Source organism: Lissotriton helveticus, chromosome 11 (assembly GCF_964261635.1).
Source record: "Lissotriton helveticus chromosome 11, aLisHel1.1, whole genome shotgun sequence".
NCBI classification, from domain to species: domain Eukaryota; kingdom Metazoa; phylum Chordata; class Amphibia; order Caudata; family Salamandridae; genus Lissotriton; species Lissotriton helveticus.
The window spans coordinates 90,729,971-90,754,760 of NC_136072.1; the positions used below are offsets into that span (position 1 = coordinate 90,729,971).

The following is a 24,790-nucleotide window of genomic DNA, read 5'->3' on the forward strand; positions in this document are numbered from 1 at the left end:
GCTGTCATTTACATACAGCTTATTTTCCATTGAAATGGCCACTAAATTTTCCCAGGCCTATAGTTTTACTGATAATACTACATTCATTGCACACAAATGACAATGTGTGAAAATTGGGTTTCAATGAATATGTATCATTTGTGCATCCCCAAGTGAAGTGTCTTGATTTGTTTGGATCCTACTAAAGTATTTGTTTCCATCACACTTCAGTTACAAAAAATGTGGGGTCATTTGTATGAAACCCATTTCCCGTTCGCAAACGGGCCGATTCTCAGAATCGGCCCATTTGCGAACGGGAAAAAGCCTTTTGGGATGTATCATCCCAAAAGGCCCTTGCAAAATACGGAATCGTAAAATTTCTGATTCCTTATTTTGCAAAAGCATTTAAGGAATTTCAATTTGCGATTCCTTAAATGTGATGTAAAATGCACCCAAGTTGTCCGATTTCTCCTTAAGAAATCGCAAATTACCATCAAGTTGGTGGTAATTTGCGATTTTTTTTTAAATTAACTTTTTTGCATTTTTCAAAGTACCATGTAGCGCACATACATGCCCATACATGCCCTTAGGGCATGTATGTGTGCCACATGTGCACACATGTACAGGTGTGCAACAGGGTGCCTTTTGACACCATGGCACCCTTGAAATTGCATTCTCAATTTGCGATTCTCTATTTGAGAATAGCAAATTGAGAATGTCTTCCCATTAATTGGAGGTATTCCTTAACTGCGAATCGCAATTTGTGATTCGCAATTAAGGAATATGTAGGATTCGCAAAATTATTTGCAAATCCTACATACATAGTGTTTTGACACTCTCAAATAGCGATTCTCTAAAAATCTCTATTTGAGAATCGCAAATGTATCCTTTGATACATATGCCCCGTGATTCGTTTTTGATTTGCTAACTGCTGAATGTGTACATTTCATTTATAGCTATTCACAAATAGTATGTGTGTTACACAAAATTACATTCTACAGCCTTTCATGTTAAAATCTGTACCCCAACAAGATTGACAGATGATTCACTTTACTTTTCTTTCTCTGACTACAAAGTGAGAGGAGTTTGTAAACACCAATCCCCATGTTAAAAATCAGCAATTTGTTAGAAGACATAGCCTGACATTTGTCCTCTGTCTTTGAAGGGAAGCATTCCTGACGAGATAAATCTAGAACTTAAAAGTATCTTTATTTATTGCTTGCAGTTTCACGGCCCAAAAATCAACTCCCAACCCAGACCATCAGTTTGGGAAACACTGCTCTACATGCCTCAGTTCTCTGAACAAAACCTACTCTGTTGGATGCACGTTTTGTCTCAAGCTCTATTATTCTATTTCTGCAAACTGAACACAACTCATTGCAAGAAGAAAAACTCTCCTCCTCTGAAGGGTATATCCCTGCAATCTAAAAATACCTAACCTCCTCTAGCACATCTATTAATCACACCAAACATGTGCATGATCACAACTTCTATTAACTTAATTCACCAATAAGAAACTTGGGTGAATGTATGAAATGGTTTGTTTGGGCATTAAAGGCTAACAATAGCAAACAATAACCAATAGTAATCGACTAACAACCAATCTTGAGTTTCCGGAGCAGTGTACTGCCCGGCTTAAAGCTCTTCAACGCCTTGTCAGGGGTAGTAAGCACTATATAAATGCTTTTAAAATGCTGTTAAAATTACAATTACAAATTGTATGCAACTTGTTAGCTCCCCTTTGTATCTAATGTTTCCAAAAGATCAGAAATGTAAACAGAATTATGCTTTGTTCATCAGTTTTGGATTGCTGCAACAATAGGGGTGTCTGGACACCTGTCATTTTACAAAGAGTATTGAGTCTTAGGCTTTCTTCTGACAATTGATTGATTTTAGGTGCATTACTCTGTGTGGGTACAATAGAGCAAAACAAAACTATATATATGATGATATTTTTTGTTTTGATGTAACATGTACATCTCAAAATCATCGCTTCCTCTTATGGCACTAATTGTAAAAGTATGTAGCTAGTATGTGGCCTACGCAGGTCCTTGCATGGTAGACTACTCCCAAGAAATTATATAGTTATGATCAGTGTTTGACATGGAAAAATAGAAGTGCTTGTTTCTACGAAGTGCCGGTACTCTCCAATTAAAAGTTTTACGTCACTCTAGAGAAGTGCAGGTACTCCCCCTCTCAAAATAAAAAAAGGTTCCTGCACTCCATACCAGACAGTGCTGGCCCATTTAATGAACTGGTTATCATTTATTTATTTACTTATTTATTTTGAAGCTTATAGAGAGCGCGGCTACCCCCATCGGGGGTGTCCCGACGCTACAGACAACGGACCACAGGAGAGGTCTAGCGCAACTAAAGATTGGAAAACAGCCAGGTTTTCAGTTTGCCTCGAAACTATGGTTCCGATGTGATGAGCCGAAGGCCCAATGGGAAGCTGTTCTCGAGTTTTGCGGTCACCACAACAAAGGCTCTGCCCCCGTTCTAGAAAAGCGAAAACGAGGGGTACAGAGAAGGCGGAGATGATTAGATTTGAGGGCTAAGGTGGAGTGGACAAGTTTAAGCCTTTTTCTCAGATAGGCTGGACCAAGGTCATTAAGGGCCCTGAAGGCAAAGACCAGCGCTTTGAATTGAATGCGACAGGTTACTGGCAGCCAGTGTAACTTCACCAAGTACGGAGTAATAGAATGGCGATAAGGGATGTTACAGATCAATCTGGCTGCAGCATTCTGCACAACCTGCAGCCGCTTGAACAGGTAAGCTGGAGCTCCAACATACATGCTGTTAGAATAATCAAGGTGAGAGGTGATTAAGGCATGTATGACAGTCCTACGGGAATCAAGGGGAAGAAACGGTAGAATTTTCCTGATCATGCGGAGTTTACCAAAGCATGCTGTGGTAACTTTGTTGATTTGGCTTTTGCAAGACAGATCGTTGTTGAATTGGAAAACCACTTTACGAGCTGTTTGAACTGAAACCGGAGGGGGGTTTAACTCCGATGGCCACCACAATATAGAGGGAAGTGGAGAACTTTGATTGAAGAATAAGACCTCGGTCTTATCTGTATTAAGTTTGAGGGTGTTAGTAGTCATCCAACGGGAGATGTTAGTAAGGCAGCGTCGGAAGTTAGACAGGCTGCCGTCAGAGTGATCTCTAAAGGAGAACACAAGCTTAGTGTCATCAGCATAAGAGATCACTCTGACCCCCCAGGATTCAAACACTTCCGCTAAAGGAGTAAGGTAGATATTGAAGAAAAGAGGACTAAGTGCGGAGCCCTGCAGGACCCCGTAAAGCAGAGGTTTTTCTTCAGAAACAAAAGGCCGTAGGAGGACCTGCTGCGATCAACCCGTCAGATAAGATCTGAACCAGACCAGAGGAGTACCCTCAATACCAATATTGCACATTCTATCTAATAGAATGTCATGAGAAACGGTATGAAAGCCGCGGACATGTCGAGGAGGACCAGCATGGCCTCCTCGCCCGCATCCATGAACTCCCGAATAGACTCAGACACTTCAAGCAGTGCGGACTCTGTGCTAAAGCCTGGTCTAAAACCAGACTGGGAGTCATGAAGAAGTTGTTTAGATTCAAGATAATCGGCTAATTGCTCCTGCACCACTTTCTCAAGGATTCACCATGATTCACCATGATCTCACACTGTAATGTAGATATTGAAACAAGCAGTGGCAAAGCCAATAAGTCTGCCCTTGATATACTGGTACAAAGTGCTCCGCTGCTCCATGAAGTTAGTAAATAATGTTGTCACATGGGCAGTTCACAATGCTCAGTATGATAACATGGTTTCAAAGTCTGGCTTCACTTGGTGCGCTGGTACTAACGTCGCCAGTTAGTCTGTGTGTGGGACTCTGGGGAGCTAGACCCGTTATCCAACCTTGACTATGGCCATGTTGTTTATGTAACTAAGCTGTGCTTAGAAAAAAATCTGTAGGTGACACTTGGTTTAAGGCCTCAGACTGTTGAATTTTAATTACTAAAAAAATTTGATATGCACAATTAAAACTGGGTTAGATTTTTGGTGTGCGTTTAATGTATGCATTTGAAAGTAAATTAACAAAAAATGAAGAAATATGAAAAGGGAGACTTATGTCTGCTAAGCCTCCATGTGCATCTACTTAAAGTTTGGATTGATAGCTCGGGTTTGCTGTGTTTGATTTACTATTTTTTAATCTTTTAAAGTGGGACTCATGGGTCTGAAATACTAAGGTTTGTGGAAGGACGGAAGGAGGAAAGGAAGGAAGGAAGGAAGGGAGGGAGGGAGGGAGGGAGGGAGGAAGGAAGGAAGGAAGGAAGGAAAGAAAGAAGGTAAGAAGGTAGATTTCTAAAGCGTAACAATTATAACCTGCCGTCAAATTTTAGACCCACAAATCTTAGTTTTAATATTGTGAAAATATTTTATGAATTCAAGTCGATCTGTAAATTTAAATACACAAATTGTGCAATAATACACCGTAAATTGGCAGCACGGTATTTACATTAGTACTAGCTTGTCAAAATGACACTCTTGAATGCGCTCAAATTTGAAATAGTACCAAATGTAAACACAGCATTTCTTTAAATGTGGCAGAATACTAGAGGGATGTGTGGAAGAGTTTAATGATCTTCTACTTAACTTACCACAGTACATTCCAGTGACCAGTCTGCCTGCTATAACAAGTGCATGTGCTTGGCCATAAGGAGCCAGCCCCATCAGGAGAGCTCCTATCAGTGACAGGATGTTTACCACTATCATGGCTTTAATTCTAGAATACAAAATGAAATGCAAGCAAATTAAGAGAGTAAATGTGGGAAACTGAACTTCACTATGCACAGAGAAAACATGAAATTCATATTTCAAAAAGTACTTTAATATGACTCTGCTGCTATGAAATTAAAGATTTCTACAATACACAATATACATTTTTCAGGCATCAAAAACTTTCAAATTATATGTATTAAGTTACTTAAAACAGGGGGCGTAGCCACGCAAGCAATGGCGTAGGAGGAGCTTCAGTGCTGTTCTTACCTAGTTACCCTCACCATCTTCATTTGTCTTGGGAGCGCAGGGACGGGCACTTGCTGGAGTGACTGTTCTCTCCTCCTGGAGTCAGAAGGGCACTGTTGGTGTGGCCTGTACATTGTGAACTAAGCACGTGAGGAGCAGATCTGTCTTGGATTCATTCAACTTCAACCTGTGCCAACTCTTCTATAGTGCAACTTCCTTCAGTCCTCTTGGTAGGTTTTAAAAATCTTGATTGGCATCATTAAGCCATAGATACATTTGTGGCCTTGGGTACGCGACTCACCGGAATTTCTGTGACGTGGGCACCACCCATGATGGTCCTGAGATCAAGAAATGTTTGCCTGAGCTTCTGGAAATGCAAGGTGGTAGTGCAAAGCCGCCCTGTGGGGAAGAGGCGCCCCCGGACTGCAGTAAGTGCCCTCCAAGGAGAGCCCTGTATATTGGGCGGTAGTTAACTGTTAGCTGCCCATTAATCAGGGTGCTGTGTATGACCTGGAGGACCCAGTCTGGCTGGTAAGCCCGTCCTCAAGCTACATGCTAGGGTGCGGGACAGTGAGGAAAAAAGAGAACATGGTGGTTTGTCCGTATGGTGCCCCGGCACCCACCACACCCATTTAGGGAAAAAGATATATACTCCTAAGATATGATGGGTAAATATTAAGCTGGTTCACAAATGACAAAACCAGTATAATTGGTTTGTACTTCAGGAGTAACAGCATGAGGGGGAAGTAAACGAGAGCACGAGGGCCTAAACCTGTGAAAGCAGACAGTGACGGAGATAACACATCTTTTGGACTGCTTCAAAAAGGAGAATTTATTTTGGAAGGAAGGTGTAGAGTATAGCAAGAGGTGGACAGAGAGCAGTTTGCAGGGGGTAATACGATGTTGGGGCCATAACGGTTAAGTCAAAAGTACCATGGGGTAGGAGTCCGGCGGAGCACTGCGTTCCATGGAGACAGTTCTAGTATGTCACATTAAGAGGTGTAACTCAATCCTACAAGCAATATAAGGCTAAAATTCTTCTCTGGAGCACAAGATAGACTCAGTTGCAATGGAAGTCACCCTGCTGAGAACAGATCACAAGAAATTATCCAGTAGAGTAACAGAGAATTAATCCACATTGGCCTTGAGACGCCCTACAGTGAACAAACTGCAAGAACAGGTGAAGTACCTAAAAGGGTGGTGGTGGTACTGCAACATAGAGCCAAGGATGCTCAAGGCATTCTAGGATTAACAAGAGTCACTTGGTGGGCATCCCCGAGAGGCAAGAAGTATAGAGGGCCAAATTATTTTGCGAAACCTGGCTTAATGAAAATGTATATGCAGGATCACTGCTCCCATTTTTGGAGGTGGCGAGGGCACCCTCCGGCCCGGGCAAATCTCCGATACCCAATATAACTCGGCTCTTGAATTTTAGGGACAGGTGCCACATCCTGTGTCAAGCCCATGAGCAGGGCCCCTGGGCAAGTGATAATTCCAAGGTTCATGTTTTTCAGGACAACAAAGTACAGAGGATTGTTGCAATAGAGTGGACATCATTTGCTACAATATCATGTAGTATAGCATTTCTGTAGTCAAGTTTGGTCTATGATTGATCTCACACTATGTTTATGATGTTTTTGTTCAAGACAGAGCAGAATTTGTTTAAATAGCTGGGGGAAAAACAAAAAGCAGAACTAACTGTGGACACTTTAGGTCTCAAAATGAGACCAACCCTTTTCTGGGAACAAAGGTGGTTGCATGAGGCAGGATATTGCGAACAAAGCCCATGATGAGCACCTCTGTTTTGCATCCATTCATCTTCAACCTGCTACAATATTCCATAGTGCAACTTCCTCTAGTCCCCTTTGTATATTTTAAAACTCACGATTAGCACCATAAATCCACAGATAAATCTGGATTTCATCAGGTTAAGAGTGCAGGAGTGAGGCTATAAGAGTGCCTTAAAGGGCGCACATCTTTAACTTTGATGTAACTAACAAGAGTTCGTGAAGTTTGACCACATGAGCATGGTCAGTCAAAAGTTTCTTAAACCACCTTATTGCAGATTCCAAAATGAAGACCACTTTATCAAATATAATCTATAGATCAAGGAGGAGGAGGACTGATAGATCACCTTAGTCAGCAGTGATTACCCTCATGAAGCAGTGGCCCAGTACAGTCTTGTTGAGGTAATGAGCCCTGAATCCTGAGTGATGCAAGACTAAAAGCAGCTCCAAGTAAAAAATAAAACACTGAAGCTGGACAGCTATAACCCTTTCCAAAATTCAAGAATTGCTTTCTAGATGAATGAGTGTGGCAATTATAGTTTCCCAGTCTGTGGTGATCCACTGATGATTCTGCTTTTCAACCACATATATTGTCAACTTGCTTCTACTTCAGAGATACAACTCACCGTAATATTTTTGCCAACAACTTTACAAGGTAGGGACATATTGTCAACTGTAATATAATTTGCTATGGAGTGGTAACATTTATGTGATTATGTACTAAGCATCTCTTAAAACAAACACATATTCAGTAGGACATTCAAAAAGACAAGTATCTTAGTGTAATGGATGCTCAAAGCTCAAAATGTCCTCAGTTCAGTCTTAATGTCATTTATTCAAATAGTGGAGAGTAGCTCAATAATACCTTCCTAATTTATCTGCAATCCATCCAACAAAGAATGAGGAAACCATTCCTCCAACAGAGAAAATGGACACGGATAGGGACCAGTATGTCGTGACGGAGGGCAACAATTCTTCTTCCTCTGTCGCATTAGTATTGATGCTCCTTTCGAGCTGCTCCACTTCATCACCCCTCAGGATACGGTCGTAATGTTTCTCTATTATCTGGAAAAGAAAGAAACGATTGAGGTTCCATTTTGAAATCAAAACAATTTTTCACTTTAAAGACTTTCTGCCTGTAGACTGATTAATCAGAAGCTTGGAGCAGTAACTCTGATTGAACACTGTATCACAGCTTCAAACAGCCAGTCCGTCTTTCACTAATGGCCCATTCCAAGTGAAACGTTAGGTTCACACCGGTACTGGAAGCAACATATTTGATGCAATACAGTGGACTGTACCTGTCAGGGCCGTTTCTAGGTGTTTTGCCACCCTAGGCGAGAATTGAAAAATGCCGCCCCCTCCCGTTTACTACTATCACTCCGCATCTCCCTCGCCTCTTCTGAAGTTCATATCGAGCCCTCCCTTTAGAGCTCCCTACTCTGCACCTCTCACCCCTCCACTGGTTCATTAACTCTCCCCGAGTCTATCACCTATTGTTACAGTGTTCATCGTTCCCTTGCATTTCTCCTCTGCCTCTCCCCCCCCACTCTCTCTGTAGGTCTCAATTGTCCCTCTCCCTCCACCACTCCGTGTTGTTCTAACCACTCCCGCCCCCCGCCCTGCCCTGGCCGTATTCAAAAAGTCCTGTCCTTCCTGTTTCACCAGCTCGCATCTGTTCACAGGACCTGCACTCCTGATACTTCCTATTATACCACCTTCTCCCTCAATGATTCCCTCATCGCCTCTTTCATCTCTGCTCTTGGTGTCTTTTATCTCCACTGAATTTAGAGTCCCCAATATTACCCCTTTTTTAACCCATGCCTCCCCGTCACCTTTCATCACTTCCTAATACCAGTGGTCCTCACCTTTCGCCTTAATTCAACACTTACCCCTCCCCCCGCTTCTCTAATATACTCCTTTCTGCAGAGCTCACTGCTTCTCTCAGCTGTGCCCCTGGTGGCATTGGGAACTCCCCACTCCAGCAGCTGAAGCAGAGGCAGCTCTGACCCCATGGAATGGCGAACCGGTCCCTACTTAAAAGTGAATAGGTCGTTTGGGGGCCTCTTCCTCCTCCAAGTAAAAATACCAGCGTTAGGGAATATCAGGAAAGAGGGCGGATGTGTGAAAGGACGGATACACACATGCAATGACAGATGGATGGTAGGAAACAGTATGGTTAAATGGGGCAAGAGGTTAGTGTATGGAAAGATGAAGGGGTGGATGGATGAGTAGAAGGGAGGGGGAATGGATTGACCCTCCGAAGGAAGATGAAAAGCTGAAAGGAACTCTTTCAAGCAGGGTTGGATTTGCAGGCTTTGGGAGCTCAGTGTGATTATAAGTAAGGGGTCTTTTAATTTTCTGGATACTCACTTGTGTCCCTTCCTTTAGCACCCCCGCCCTCCATTCACCAGGTCCTGCTCACCCTTTCTTTCTTGCCTGCCACGCCCCACTAGCTTCTCCTCTCCCTGCTTCTGTGCGTGCCATCCCTCCCTTCAGTGGTTCCTGCTCACAACTGGGTTCTTTCGTGCTGCATTGCCCTTCCTTGCTTCCCTAATACACCAGATGTGTCCCTGGTTCTTGCGTGGTCTGCTCTCTTCCACTCACCCCTCTTTAGCAGTTCCTGATTTCTCGTCTTTCTCCTCAGCTCTCTCACCCCCTTTCTCGTCTGCCACCGCCTCGAACCCCTCTGCCTCTCCCACATTCACCTGCAAACCATTCTCCACTTGCTGCTGCCCTAGTCCGCTCATTTAGACCCCACACACCCCCCTCCTGCCTACTAGTGCCTTAGCAAGGGTGCCAAGGGCCCTACTGTGAACAAGGAAAACATCCCCTGTGGAGTAAAAAAGAAGCTATATTTGGACCCTTCTGTGTCTCGGTGCCACTTCCCCCACTGCACAATTAACAGCTAGGCCTCTGCTGCCCATTTCAGCACCCCTTCCCCGCTCCCTTTGTCACTGTAACGCTGTGCTTTCTCTGCCTTCTCGGCCTCCGAGGGGAAAGGAGCTCCGTGGCTGGAAGGGCTGGGGCGGTAGGCCTGTCGCCTCGTGGACTGCAGCGGCAGAAAAAGGCAGGGCGGGTCAGGTGGGTCACAGGAATGGCAGGCCATGGCAGCGCCGTGTTAAGTGGGGGACGCAGCGGAATAGTGGATGCAGGCGCTTCTGGTGGAGGTGGAGGGGGGCGAGGGCTGCGAGTGTGTGAAAGTGTGGGGAGCAGTGAGGGGAGTGAGCAGCAGAATATGCGTGAACATTGGGAGAAAGTTGCGACTAGCAGAGAGTAGAGTGAGAATCTGTGTGTACACTGGTACCGCCGGCCGCTCCACACACCACTATGCTAGGGTGCAGTGGGTGCACTGCGCAGCATGGATGTACAAGCAGGTGTGCTTGCACTCACTGCCTTCAAATTAAAAAAAATATCCCCCCTTTTGCCGCCCTAGCCCTTTTGTCGCCCTAGGCGGCTGCCTAGTCCTGCCTAATGGTAGAAACGGCCCTGGTACCTGTGCCTATCGGCCACACTTAAGTGTGCGTCTCAGTGCAGACTGTGGCAGTGCTCTGTATGTGTAATACAGTCCCTGTTGTTAAAGCTAAGCACTAAACCAGAGAATGCACAATTGGCCCTATACTTGTAATTGAAATATGTGCAGAACATTGATCATACATATCTTTCACCTAGAGTCAACCACTAATAGAACTCCTAAGCAAATCTTGGAATAGCTGTAGCCCAACCTCTGTGTGATTGCTTGCACTCTTGAATCAGTAAAGGGTTGTGGATTTAGTTTCCTCTTCTGATAAAACTTTAGGCTCGGAGCTTTGCACACTATTTATTCTGGTGAAGCCCCTTAAGATGGATTCAAAACTGTGACCTTATTGAAATGTGTGTATTTGTCATTGTGTTCAAAATATTTAGCAATCTGTGAATTATTTAGTGTTGTGTGTTGCTGGGTTCTAGGTTTAAAACCAACAACTCCTCACTGGTGTTGTTGGCTAGAACCTCAGCCTTGGGTTGCTCCGCCTCGCTATTCTGAGAGTCAGGTGGTAAAAGTGGTACTTGGTGCCCAGTTTGGGGGTCTATGGTATTTATCCCCCAGGATACTAGAGTGAAAATGCCCCCAGTGATACAATTAGCACCCACTAATGTCTGATACCCTAAAACAACATTTCACTCAGTGTGCAAAGTGGTTTGTAATGCTATTACATGGGACATCGCATGGCCAGTCAACAAGGCCTTCCCACATGCCACATCGAGGAGAAGAGGAGCACACACATAGGCGCAGCAGGGGAGATCGCATCACGTATCACGCTGGACCAAAGGGGTCTCCCGCCCTCAGCCTCCTATGGGGCACTCTATCCCATCTTTAGGGCTTTAGATACCGAGTCCATATCGCAGTGGACAGTGATCCTGGTCACCCCACACAGTGGATACCCTCTCACCACAGTTTGGTAAGAGCCGAGCCCGTAGTTTTTACACATAGGTCCTGATGAATGCCGCGGACCCTACTGGGCCATCTGGCAAAAACATGTCGACCCTATTGACCTCGGTGGGGAGCCAATAACATACCCAACACACCGATTACCCTATTTGTTTTAAACACCATATAGATGCCAGCAATATTCAAATTTAATTTCACATCTGTAATGGCTTTCTAAAACTTACTTTTTCTGTAAGGGCCCGCTTAGTTTAGAAGTGCATCCCTGTCGTCAGGTGCATGCCTGCCCTCTATCAAACCGAGTTTTTAGAGGGCGAGGTCTCACACACCACCTGGTGTCAGGCTTCATATAGACCAGTCCTTCACTTTTTGTGAGATGCCTGTACTCTCGAACTAAGAAACATTTGCACTTAGATCACCCCACTGGGAGCAGCTCTGTTGTGTTTAAACTTCCCACATGCCAGCCTGGAAAAGTTCTAAAGATTAAACTAAGCTAGTGAAGTGAGTGCGGGGGAAACTTTGTACTTAATAAATTGTTAATTTGTTTAGGTTGATGGTATTAAAGTTGAGCGGAGATTGAGTCGGTGATGATGCCTTTGATTAACTTTGAATAGCATCTCTGAAGCATTTCACAAATTGAAATTTCTAGCAGCCAGTGGTTAATTTGTAAAAAGTGCCGGGGCTCTCATCAGAAGGCAGCTTGCCCCAGCCCATTTCTCCTGTTAGCACCACCTACAACAGAACCAATTACTAATCATGAAAGTGGGTAAAGGACATGATGTAGTGGCCAGTAATGGCCAGAGCTGGATACTTCGGAACTGGGAAAACGAGTTCTGGTGTCGGCTCAACATCTTGTGATTCTGGGAAAATCACTTCATGTCCCGATAAATGAATGTGTCTTTAACTGGTGCTCATGAAAAGTGCTGGGGTTGATGATTAAGTGCCGGTGCTGAGCACCAGAAACACTGGCTCAAATTAAGCACAGCTAGCAGCCCGTATGGGGTGAGCAGTGTTTTATTATGGTGCAATGTGAACAAAGAATGTTTTAACACGTTTGTGTTTAAGGTAATAGCATAAACCTCGTTTGCAGCTGGGTATGTCTTATGTCAGAGCAGGATTTGGGATGTAGAGACTGTGAACTACAAATAGCTAAACACAAAGAGATGATGGACGGAGTGCTGAAACTTTTCAGACACTCACCCCAGTCACAGATCCGGGTTGAATCCATCATCATACTTTGGCTCACTTCCCCACCCCAGTTCAGACCCAGCAATATGCAAATCAGTCTTCACCCTGTTCCTCATGTGAACAGTCCATCCCAAACTGCCAAGAAAGGTCTTCCCTGGACCGCAAATAAGCATCCTGGACCAGTTTTGGGGTAAAACCCATCATCAGCCAGGCTAGCTTGAATCCATTGACAAAGTGAGCAAAGTGACCCACGGGCATACCCTGCCAACTTGAGGCGAACAAAGCAAACACAAAGAGATAATGGACGGAGTGCTGAAACTTTTCAGACACTCATCTCCAGTCACAGATCATGTTTCATCCACATGTTGGAGTGATTGGCCTTCCAGACCCTTTGAGGTGGCTAGTAACTTAAAGTACACATGGCAGGGGGGATTCCATGTTTACTTCAGCCTGTGTCTGAAAAGGGTACAGGAGAGGTTTGTACCTTGACTATTGGTTTCGTCTGTAGGGAAGAAAGAAAATCCAGCCAAAGGACCTGAGTTTGGATATACATTATGATCCCTGCTCTTAAAAGGTTTTGGCAGGGATCGTACACTGAATTGTAGATTTATTATTGCACCCTCACTGTCTTCCAATGAAAGATTTTGGCACAGCAAACCTGCTGAAACTCAACATAGAAAATATACATTAAAGTAGCAAAACATGCAGATTTTGGTGCAATAAATAACAAAAATAACAAATCTGAATGTATTCCTAATTTTATGCACCAAAACTCGAAAAAGGAGATGGTTATCGCACCCAGAAATACCTAACATCCGAGGTATTGACATTTACTCGGTGTTCTAGATGTCATCCCCTATTTTAACATGCGGTAAATCAAGAAAACACAAGTGTGATGGGTTAAATGCTTGCAAAAAGTCTCTGCTGCTGGCTGTCAATCAGGCTGCATTCCAGTCCATCATTTTTTCATCTATTATGCCTCTCCAGACTGAGATGAGCCAGATGCAAATCAGCCTATTTTCTGCACCGAAAGTTACAATCCAGCCTGAACTGCCAATCCAGGTTAACTGTGACCAGGAATGACAAGCAACCCTAGACTCTAAATAATTGCCCTTGTAGCTTTAAGGTAATGTAGATGTATGAAGTACTGGTGCTGTGTATGTAAACTGAAGGCTTTAAATGCCTCGCCCACTAAGTGCAGGGTCTCCATCTTGAACTATTACCCCATGTGGAAACGGGAATGGTACCGCCAATGAGAAAATACTAGTGTGTGAGATTGACTGGGCTCCCCATTCAGTTGCCGCTCCTGGTATGCCCCAAGGCGAAGTCACATATTTTAAAACAAGTATACTTGTGTGCAGGCAGTGTGTGCATAACAAGTATCTGAGGGCCAGATTCAGAAAGGTGAAGTTAGACCAAAAGTCTAACTTAGATCAAAAGTCTAACTTTACTACTTTTCGTTATCATAAAGGTAAGTTACTACTACTAACTTTACTACTAGTAAGTTTGCTAGTAGTAAAGGTAATAGTAGTAACTTACCTTTGTGGATAATAAAATGTAGTAATGTTAGACTTTTGGTCTAACTTTACCTTTGTGAATCAGGCACTGAGTCTCTGTGTATCATATGCGTGAGGTTTGGTTTGCTACCAATGCTCTCAAAATAACACCTAGTTTGCAATTAAGTTACTACACATTTTCGGTCAATGGTTTTTCCATTGAAGATGCTTGGTACAGACTGATAAATATTGTATTATTTATATCTAGGTAGGTATTTTAGTATAGCAAACAACCTGTCCATTTAAATGTCATTACCTTAACAAGGCTATTACTCAAAATAACTTATTCCTTCCTTCAAACAGCCTTGTAGAGGTGGGAGCACCTGGAACTGACTCATACTTAAACATATGCCTACACAAAATGACACTCTTGATGATTCAAAAGTACTAATTCTTTTGTAGGTATGGATGTACAGGCAGTATACTTAAAGAGAGTCAAGACTGGTTCCCTCTCTATCTTGCCATGCAGCTTATAGCACTCATTGTTCAAGTGGCTACCCCTACACACGAGATGCACCATGACACAGGCCCTCATCACCAGCCAACTGGACGACTGCAATGCCCTCTACAGAGGAATTGCCGCACACTTCCTACAGAAATTTCAGTCCATACAGAACGTCACAGCTAGACTCATCCTTGGCCTTCCACGATGAACCCACATCACACCCCACCTCAGGCATCTCCAATTTCTCTTATTTTATTGTGTATTATACTGTATTTGTCTTTTTGCTGCGACTCTTATGGCTCAGTAGAGCCACATGAAGTATCTTGGTGATGATGATGATAATACGTCCATGACTGAGGGAAGGGCAGTTTGCATCAATGCAATAAGCAATGCAATGACATTTTAATTCCATTCTTTTCCAAACACTCTACCAGTGTGCAGTGGATCTTGAGGAGATTGAATCCTATCCCACTTTAAGGTTGTTCCTCATTACCTCCTAAGCATTCCTTCAGTTCTGTTGTGCATCGGTGGTGCAGAATTGTTCTAGTGTGTTTGCAGACACATCTATGGCCTCTTTTACAATCTACACCCAAATGTCTTACTCATGTGACTTAAAGAATGTTACCATCTATAGGTAGAACAGAAAGTTTCAGGAGGTGTTTCCAACAGTGTTATAAACAACAACCAAATGTAAGTTTTAAATCACTTACAATGAGTACTAACAGCCTAAGAGTACCGCTAGTATCTAAAAGAGATTGCGATTCTTTACAGCACTGGCATTACTCAGGCCACGTCTATGAGAGTGATGGTGAGTGTTGGTGCAGCCCTATTACAGAATAAATGCTGACCATAATCTTATTTTGATATCAAGAACCCATTTACAATGCAAAGTTAACATGCAACAGTGAATCTAATTCCATACCTGTTGGGGAGCATTGATGACTCCAATTCCGTACCCATATTGGAAGGAGCCCAGTACCGCCGTGAAAACTGCCAAAATCAGGGCTCCGGTCAAATGCTGAAAAGATGACACACAAAAGTTTAAATACCTCACATTGAACTTTCAGTATAAACACCCCACAGACAGGTAATGGCGACCAACAAAAAATACACATGTCCTAGCATAATACTGTTCCCTTCCACGTAAAATCAATTGTCTAGTATACTTATGCTGCTGCCTATTCATAACTGCCATCTGGGGTCAAAGGGATTTTTGAAGAGTGCTTTATATTAACTTCTAGTCCTCCTTGTGGCTGCTTTTTCTTCCCCGCTATAATCAAAGCTATTCAATGCTTCTGCAAAGTGTGTGATCTGTGACTACCCTCAAAGTCTGGCTACCTGCAATACTAACCTGGCTATGGAGATCCCTACAGTGCTTAATTTGTAAAAGAATAAGTGTTGGGGTCCAATGTTTTGCTCAGAGGCCTACAACTGGCAGTATAGACTGTCAGAGGATCTGAATACCAAGGCTGCATAGTCTTAATTTCACCTCATGCCTCTATTATTCACCACCAGGCAGGCCCTGCCCCTTCATCTCACTAGTTTAGGTTCTTTCTCATCATCCCTGTTCATTTCTTTGTCACAGTTTTTTCATCGTTCTCTTCCTCCTATCCACCTTGTGTGTTGTTCTCTCCCTTGCTCTAGGTCAAAACCTAATTAGAAATAATAGGTGTGAGTCCCCAAAAATGAGTGTTGTGGGTCCCATCTTCAACCATGGCTCATTTTAAGCACAGCATCTCCTTCTAGCTGTGCTCTGGCTACAGTCTCTCTGCCCCTTGTTCTTTATGTAATGCGCCTGCACCTCTGACAGTTTACTCTGGTGCATCATACCAACTCTGCATATGTAAGTAAGTGGGGAGCTCCAATTTTAACATTCAACTACTTTTAAATAAGTGTAAGTACAGATTATGTTGTATTCTGAGACCCAGTACATGGTCTGGGAAGCCTCAAATAAATGGCAGTAAAGCAGAAATTAACCAGACAATAAAATCAGTTTTTGCCTATGGCATAATATCAGTATAGGTGCCAGAGTGAATGAGTGGGTGGCATAGATTATATAGAGCAACACAACACAGACCAAACTAGATTTGTGTCTAGTAGAGAATGTGTTGATGAAGGATTTGTTTCTGCGTGCCCATGTCCTCCTGGGTGAGCCAGCTTCCTCCTCACTTTGTACCTAATGAGGTAGTCTACCTCCCGGCTTGTGCACAGTGCTAAAGAAAAACATTTCCACGAAAAGAATTGACATGATTTTCTGGACTCAGAAATGCCTGTCAGCAAAAGGTAAATATGTGTGCTATGCCCAAGGTATGTGCTTGGACAGGATGAGACAATGGACAGATATTTTTGACTGCCTACTTGCACCCCTGCTCTCAAGTTCTATGGTTGTTTTGACCCTATTGAACAAGTTGTTGCCTTAATTATTAGATTAGATTATTACTGCGAACTGCTTCTACAGAAAACTGACCAATCAGAGAAAAATATGTGGACAAATTGTCACCAGAAACTTGGACCTCTTACTTTGTGTCTATAATGTGATTCTTCATCCTTTCTGTAAATATTGGAGATATCTGTACATACTAAAACTTTGATATTTTATAGGCTAGTTTTATTCAATTGATCAATCAATCAATCATAGCATTTGTAAAGCGCACTACATACCCGTGAGGGTCTCAAGGCGCTAGGGGGAGGGGAATGCTGCTACTGTTCGAAGAGCCGGGTCTTGAGGAGTCTCCTGAAGGTTAGAAGGTCTTTGGTCTGCCGTAGGCAGATGGGGAGGGTGTTCCACGTCTAGGCGGCGAGGTGGGAGAATGATCTGCCGCCGCCAGTCACTCTTCGGATGCGGGGAACGGTGGCGAGGGCGTGGTCTGCGGAGAGGAGCTGGCGGGCGGGGTTGTAGAGGCAGAGTCGCCTGTTGAGGTACGCTGGTCTGGTGTCGTGAAGTGCCTTGTGTGCGTGGGTGAGGAGCTTGAAGGTTATCCTCTTGTTGATGGGGAGCCAGTCTTTCAGGTGGGGTGTGATGTGGCTGCGGCGGAAGATGTCGAGGATCAGGCGTGCAGAGACGTTCTGGATGCGTTGGAGTCGTTTCAGGAGTTTGGCCGGGGCTCCTGCGTAGAGTGTGTTGCCGTAGTCCAGTCTACTGCTGACGAGGGCCTGGGTGACCGTCCTTCTAGTGTCGGTGGGGATCCACTTGAAGATCCTGCGAAGCATGCGCAGAGTGTTGAAGCAGGAGGAGGAGACGGTGTTGACCTGCTTTGTCATGGAGAGTGTGGAGTCGAGGATGACCCCTGGGTTTCGTGCGTGGTTGGTGGGTGTAGGGGGTGTTCCTAGTGCCGTCAGCCACCAGGAGTCGTCCCAAGCCGAGGGGGTGGAGCCGAGGATGAGGACCTCCGTCTTGTCCGAGTTCAGCTTCAGTCGGCTGTTCCTCAGCGACGGCCTTCATTCCTTCGTGAAGGTTGGTTTTGGCGGTGTGGGGGTCCTTGCTAAGCGATAGGATCAGCTGGGTGTCATCGGCGTAGGAGATGATGTTTAGGTTGTGCTGTCGGGCGACGTGAGCGAGTGGTGCCATGTAGACGTTGAACAACGTTGGGCTGAGAGATGAGCCGTGGGGTACGCCGTAGAATAATGTCGGTGGCTTGGGAGCGGAAGGGGGGAGGCGGACACTCTGTGTTCTCCCGGAGAGGAAGGAGGTGGTCCAGTCCAGGGCCTTCTCTTGGATTCCGGCGTCGGTGAGGCGTGCTCTTAGTGTGCAGTGGCAGACTGTGTCGAAAGCGGCTGACATGTCCAGGAGGATGAGGGCCGCGGTTTCGCCGTTGTCGAGCATGATCCTGATGTCGTCGGTGGCGGCGAAGAGGGCAGTTTTGGTGCTGTGGTTGCTGCGGAACCCAGAATGGGACGGGTCCAGGATGTTGTTTTCTTCGAGGAAGCTGGTCAGTTGTTTGTTGACGGCCTTTTCAATGACCTTCGCCGGGAACGGGAGTAGGGAGATGGGGCGGAAGTTCTTGAGGTCCTTGGGGTCCACCTTGGGTTTCTTTAGTAAGGGATTGATCTCTGCGTGCTTCCAGCTCTCCGGGAAGGTCCCTGTCTCGAAGGAGATGTTGATGGTTTTCCGGAGGTGGGGTGCGATGGTGCTGCTGGCTTTGTGGTGTGGGCAGGGGTCTTCCGGGGATGCAGAGTGGAGACGGTGTTCATGATCTTGATGGTGTCGTCGTCGTTGGTCCAGAGGAGGAGGCGGTTAGTGCGGGTGGTGGTCGTGGGAGCGGGGGTGTCGGCTGTTGTCGGGGTGGTGACGGCGTCGAAGCTGTCGTGGATGACTGCGATATTGCGATGGAAGAAGGTGGCCAGCGAGTCGCACTGGTCTTGTGACGGTGGGCTGTCTTTGGTGTTGGGGTTAGAGAGTTCCTTCACGATGCTGAAGAGCTCTTTGCTGCTGTGTGCGTTGTTGTCTAGGTGGTCTCTGAAGGCGGTCCTTTTGGCGGATCTGATGAGTTGACGGTATCGGCGGGTGGCGTTCCTGTGGGATGTGTAGCTTTCCGGTGTTCTTTCGCGGGTCCTGATTTTTCCAAGTTTTCGGCAGGTTCGCTTGGAGGCCTGGAGGTCTTCGGTGAACCAGCTGGCTCTCTTGCTGGTGTGAGTGTTGGGGGGCTTCTTGAGCGGGGCGAGGGCGCAGTTGTTGATCCATTGTCTGAGGCTGCGGGCTGCGGCGTCGGGGTTGGTCGGGTCTGCGGGTGGGCTCTGGACGAGGGCGGTGGTTAGCTGGTCCTCAGTGATCTTGCCCCAGCTGCGACGAGGCATCTGCTGGGTGCGGTGGTGTGTGGTGGGTTTCCAGAAGGTGAAGTGGATGCAGAGGTGGTCGGTCCAGTGGAGTTAGGTGGTGTGGTCGAAGAAGACGTCGGTGCTCACTGAGAAGATGGGGTCAGGCGTGTGGCCGGCGGAGTGTGTAGGTGCTGTGACGAGTTGTCTGAGTCCGAGGTTGCAGAGGTTGTTGATCAGGGTGGAGGAGTTGATGTTGTTGTTGTTCTCGAGGTGGAAGTTCAGGTCCCCGAGGAGGATGTGGTCCATGGAGGCGAGGGCATGTGTGCTGACGAGGTCGCTGATGGAGTCGCTGAACTGCGGTCGGGTCCGGGGGGTCTGTAGATGAGGGTGCCTCTGAGGGTGGTGTTGGGGTCGGTGTGGATCTGGAAGTGCAGGTGTTCGGCGGTGCTGAGGGTATCGCCGGCGTGTGTCGAGATTTTGAGTGTGTTTCTGTGGATGATGGCAATTCCTCCTCCCATTCCATTGGTGCAGTCCTTGCGAGTGATCTTGTAGGTTTCCGGGATGGCTATGGCGATGTCAAGTGCAGAGGAGGGGGTCAGCCAGGTCTCTGTCAGGAAGGCGACGTCTGAGGCGTTGGTGTCAAGTAGATCCCAGAGTTCAACGGCGTGTTTGTGGGCGGAGCGGGTGTTGAGCAGGATACATCTGAGGAAGTTGTTGTCCATGTTGGGTGAGTTGGCGGGCGGGATGCTAGTGAAGCTGCAGTTCCAACAGGGGAAGGGTCCTTGGGTGCGTTTTGGGGCGACCTGGCAGCAGGTGCGAGATCTCCCGGTGTTGAGTGCGTGGAGAGTGCTGGAGTTGTAGCAGAGGCGGGCGTCGTGGTGTGTATGGGGGCCAGGGTTCCTGGCGCTGGGCGCAGTCCAGGCACAGACGGGCGCAGACAGGCTTGCATGATGCGCGCCTTCTGCTGGCCAGCGGCGTGGCGGTACAGCGGTCGGAATATATGGGAGGTGGGAGGGAGGAGCAGCTGGGAGGTGGGAGCAGTGAATGGGTAGTGAGCAGTCAGGGGGGCAGGCCGCAGGGGACACAGCGGCGGGGGAAACGAGTAGCACAGGGGCAAAAGATGGGGCACAAAAAACAAGGGGGAAAACAGTGGCACAGAAAGCAAAAACGGCACAAAACGAGGGGGAAAACAGTGACACAGAAAGCAAAAAATGGGGCACAAAACAAGGGAGAAAACAGTGGCACAGAAAGCAAAAAAGGGCACCAAAACAAGGGGGAAAAATGAGTGGCACAGAAGGCAAAAGGACACAGAGATAGGCAGAAGGACACAGAGAAGGCAAAAGGACACAGAGAAGGCAAAAGGACACGGAAATAGGGGGCAGCTTGGAGAACGGAAGGCAAAACAGAAGTCAGGACACAACAGGGAAATGCAGAAAGCGGAAGGTGAGCAGACTTACGAGTGACTCCTCAGCAGTGGCAGCTGGGGCAGGGGTGCACAGGCGGAGCTGTGCGGAGGGGGACCGACCTAACAGGAGGGTCAAGTGTTGCTCTCCTCGCCGCACAGCGGCCGGCATATATGGGCATATATGGGGAGGTGGGAGGGAGGAGCAGCTGGCAGGTGGGAGGCGGGAGCAGCAAATGGGCAGTGGGCAGTCAGGGGGGCAGGGCCGCAGGGGACACAGCGGCAGGGGAAACGAGTGGCACAGAAGCAAAAAATGGGGCATAAAAAACGAGGGGGAAAACAGTGGCACAGAAAGCAAAAACGGGGCACAAAACGAGAGGGACAACAGTGGCACAGAAAGCAAAACGGGGAATGAAACGAGGGGGAAAAACAGTGGCACAGAAAGCAAAAAACGGCACAAATAAAGGGTAAAATAGTGGCACAGAAAGCAAAACAGGGCACCAAAACAAGGGGGTAAAATGAGTAGCACAGAAGGCAAAAGGACACAGAGATAGGCAGAAGGACACAGAGAAGGCAAAAGGACACAGAGAAGGCAAAAGGACACGGAGATAGGGGGCAGCTGGGAGAACGGAAGGGAAAACAAAAGTCAGGACACAACAGGGAAATGTAGAAAGCAGAAGGTGAGCAGACTTACGAGCGAGTCCTCAGCAGTGGCAGCTGGGGCAGGGGCAGGGGCACACAGGCAGAGCTGTGTAGAGGGGAAGCGACCTACATCACACATAAACAGCATGTGATGTTGTTGTATTTCTATGTCTTAGTGTTTACCTACTTACATCAATGGATCTGTGCAAGATAAATAACAATAAAATAAAAATAAAGAAAACATTTTTATGTAGTGCTCCCTACAAAGAAACCCCATGTAAGAGTTTTTGCAAACTTAAGTGTTCACAGATGGACAGTGATAGAAAAGTATAACAGGGCATCATGTTTAAGTAGCAATGTTTATAGTCTTGTCATGTCATGTCATCAACTTCCAATATGTGAGGAGCGTAGCTTGAATTCCCACTCCTGAGTTTCCTCTTTCATTTTTTTTTTCTTCCCTTTTTTTTTTTTTTTAAATATTTTTATTTTATTTTCACCTGGTACGGAACAGAAAATTTCGCAGTAGTTTCACATCATTCTGTGTTTTGAATTAAATGACCTTAATTTTTACAAGAGTTTTGTTTAGGTACAGAAAATGTATAAGTAAAATCAGATATGTCTCGTAAATATACCAAAAAATATCACAGAAATTCATAAAATCAATAGCATAAAAACTAAAAATATAACAACATAATCAATTTGTCTGAAGGGGTTAGTCTTAGCGTTATTCAGTTTAATCTAAGTCTCCCCAAATTTTCTCAAATTTCTTAAGAGACCTAGTACCTCTTAATTCTGCTAGAGTACCCTCCATTGTTTTAATTTCGATAGCTAGATACCACCAGTCCATAACATTGGGTGTATTAGGGCTAATCCATGCCCTAGCTAATATTAATTTAGCACATGAAATTAATATTGATGCTCACACCGATCGTGGTTGATTGGCCGGATGTAAACCAAATAGAGCTATAGGCACCGTTATCGGAGAGCTAAGGATATTTTTAGCAGTCATTATATTTCCCACTTCTTCCCAGTATTTCTCGAGCTTTGGACAGGAAAACAACATGTGCGCCAGATCGGCCGCATATTTAGCACATTTTGGGCATTTGGTTTTGTCTCCCATAGCGTTGTTTGTAAGCCATTTCGAGAATTTTTCTGGCGTATAATAGAGCATGTAGGTGGTTCTGTATTGTTGGAGTCTTAAGCTAGATGACCGTACAGAATTATGGATATTGGTGTAAGATTGTATTATATGTTTCCCTGTAAAATTAGTTCCCAGTTTAGAGTTCCATTTTTGAGCTAATAGATCGCTGTCGTTAGGACTCAGGCCTGTGAGAAATTTGTACATCAAACTAATAATTGCTTTCTCTTTTCTAGAATTTAAGTAGTCCCAGATACCACCACTTGAAACACTATTAATTTTATTTTTACGTACTAAAAAGTCATATATTTGTAAATATTTAAACCTGTGTGTTTCAGAGAGATCATATAAAAGTTTCAAAGTGGGAAAGTCTAACATGCCTTGAAAGTTGTACAAATCACCCAGAACCTTTATGCCTTTCAGCTGCCATCTGCGGAATTCTCCGTCGCTAAAGATGCTCGGTAGACCGGGGTTGTTCCATAGAATCATCTGAGAATGATATATAGTGGTTTTACAGTATTCAAGAATATCCTTCCATACTCTTATTATATCTCGTGCAGTCTTAAACTTGACTCGTTTGTAGTAGTTTGGGTCTGTTATGTGTAACAAGAATTGGTTAGAATCTCCTTTTAGCATTAAGTGATGATAAAATAATGTGTCCTCCAGATTTAATAATGACCGTATGCGTCTTACATATGAAGCCCAGAAGTATAGTTTCAAGTCAGGGAAATTTAAGCCACCAGACTCTATTTGATTTTTCAGTACCTTTATTGATCTTCTAGCCTTCTTATATCCCCAGATGAAGTTACCAAAGATCCTGTCTAATTGTTTAAAAAAAGATTTATTCAAGATCAGAGGGATTGATCTAAACAAATATAAATATTGGGGTACTATTTTCATTTTAATCAGATTCATTCTGCCAATTAAATTTAGTGGAAGTCGATGCCATTTTTTCAAAGTAGAGATGGTGTTTTTTGTTAGGTCGTTATAATTAATAACGTTAAGTTCTTTAATATTTTAAGTGATTTTAACTCCAAGATAAGTGGCAACCTTGCAGATTTCTGGTACCGGTACAGGGGGAACAAAGTTAGCTATTATTTGAGTTTTATGTGTGTTCAATTTATACCCTGAAACTGTCCTGAATTTAAATGCTTTGATATTAATAGCACTTAGAGACTTAGTTATTTCAGACGTATAAATAGCAATGTCGTCTGCGTATGCAGTAATTTTTAAGCTATACCGGCCAGACTTAAATGAGGTTATTTCTGGTTGGATATCCAAGGCCTTTAGGAATGGTTCTAGTGAGAGGGCGAATAGTAGAGGTGATAGAGGGCACCCTTGACGGGTGCCCCTCAAAATTGAGAAACATGATGAGGTAAGCCCTCCATAGCTTATATATGCCGTTGGATTGTCGTAAAGTGCTCGAATCCCATTTAGGAACTCCCCTTCAAAGCCCAAAGAGCCAAGTGTACACCATAAATAGTCCCATCCCACCCGGTCAAATGCCTTTTCGGCGTCAAGCGCTATTATAGCAAGGGGGGTGGCTTCTATCTCAGCTATATCAAATGCTGTTATTGATGTGTTGACGTGGGCAGATGTATCTCTCCCTGCTATGAATCCGTGCTGTTGAATGTTTACAATTCTGGGCATTAATGGTGCAAGTTTTTTGGCCAGGCATTTTGCGAAAAATTTTGCGTCTGAGTTGATCAGGGATATCGGTCTATATGAGCCCATCTCCTCTTTGGGTTTGCCTTTTTTGTGGAAAAATATTATTTTAGCTTTATTCCAAGATCTGGGGGCCAGCCCTGTCCTGCTAATATATGTTATAACTTCTAAAAGAAAAGGTATTAGTTCATCTAAGCATTGTTTATATATTTCTAGTGGAATAATATCTTCCCCTGCTGCCTTCCCCACAGGCAATGATAATATAGCCTATTCTAATTCCTTTCTCGTTATGCCTGTGGCCAAAGCGTCTACTTCAATCTCAGTTAGCTGTTTCATTGGGTTTTCTTTTAAGTAATTCTCGATTACAGAGCCGCTGGGTATATTTTCAGGGGTGTACAAAGTTTCGTAATATTTAGCGAACTGTTGGATGATATCCTTTGGTAGACTGTATTTCCTGTTGTCAAGTCCCGTTATTTGAGTAATCGTGGAGTCTACTCTATCTTCGGCCACTTTAAAGGCCAGAATTTTGCCTATTTTATCTCCACCCTCATAATTCAAAAATGTATATTTATGTATCTGTGCACTATTTTTTTTTTAAAGTTTCTCTTTGGTCTTACATTTTAGCTGGGTGAGATTTGCGCAGATTTCCAGGGTAGGTAGGTTATTTCTTAAAGCTAGTGCTAACTGAATCTCTCCAGCAGCAATATCAGAAGTCAAAGCTGCATCAGTTTTTCGTTTTTCAGAGGTCTGTCTCAGGACATAAGATTGTGTAAACCCTCGAATACCTGCC

The 24,790-nt window shown here is 44.8% G+C and overlaps 1 protein-coding gene across 1 annotated transcript in view; it reads right to left on the reverse strand.

The window, feature by feature from the left end:
• Positions 1-24,790, reverse strand: part of SLC2A2 (solute carrier family 2 member 2) — a 175,714-nt gene that overhangs the window by 123,021 nt on the left and 27,903 nt on the right. The window contains exons 2-4 of the mRNA XM_078666635.1: positions 15,321-15,416; positions 7,649-7,848; positions 4,630-4,754 (exon numbers count right to left, since the gene is read on the reverse strand). Of these exons, the coding sequence (XP_078522761.1) occupies positions 4,630-4,754; positions 7,649-7,848; positions 15,321-15,416 (421 nt within the window). The remainder of the gene's footprint in view (positions 1-4,629; positions 4,755-7,648; positions 7,849-15,320; positions 15,417-24,790) is intronic.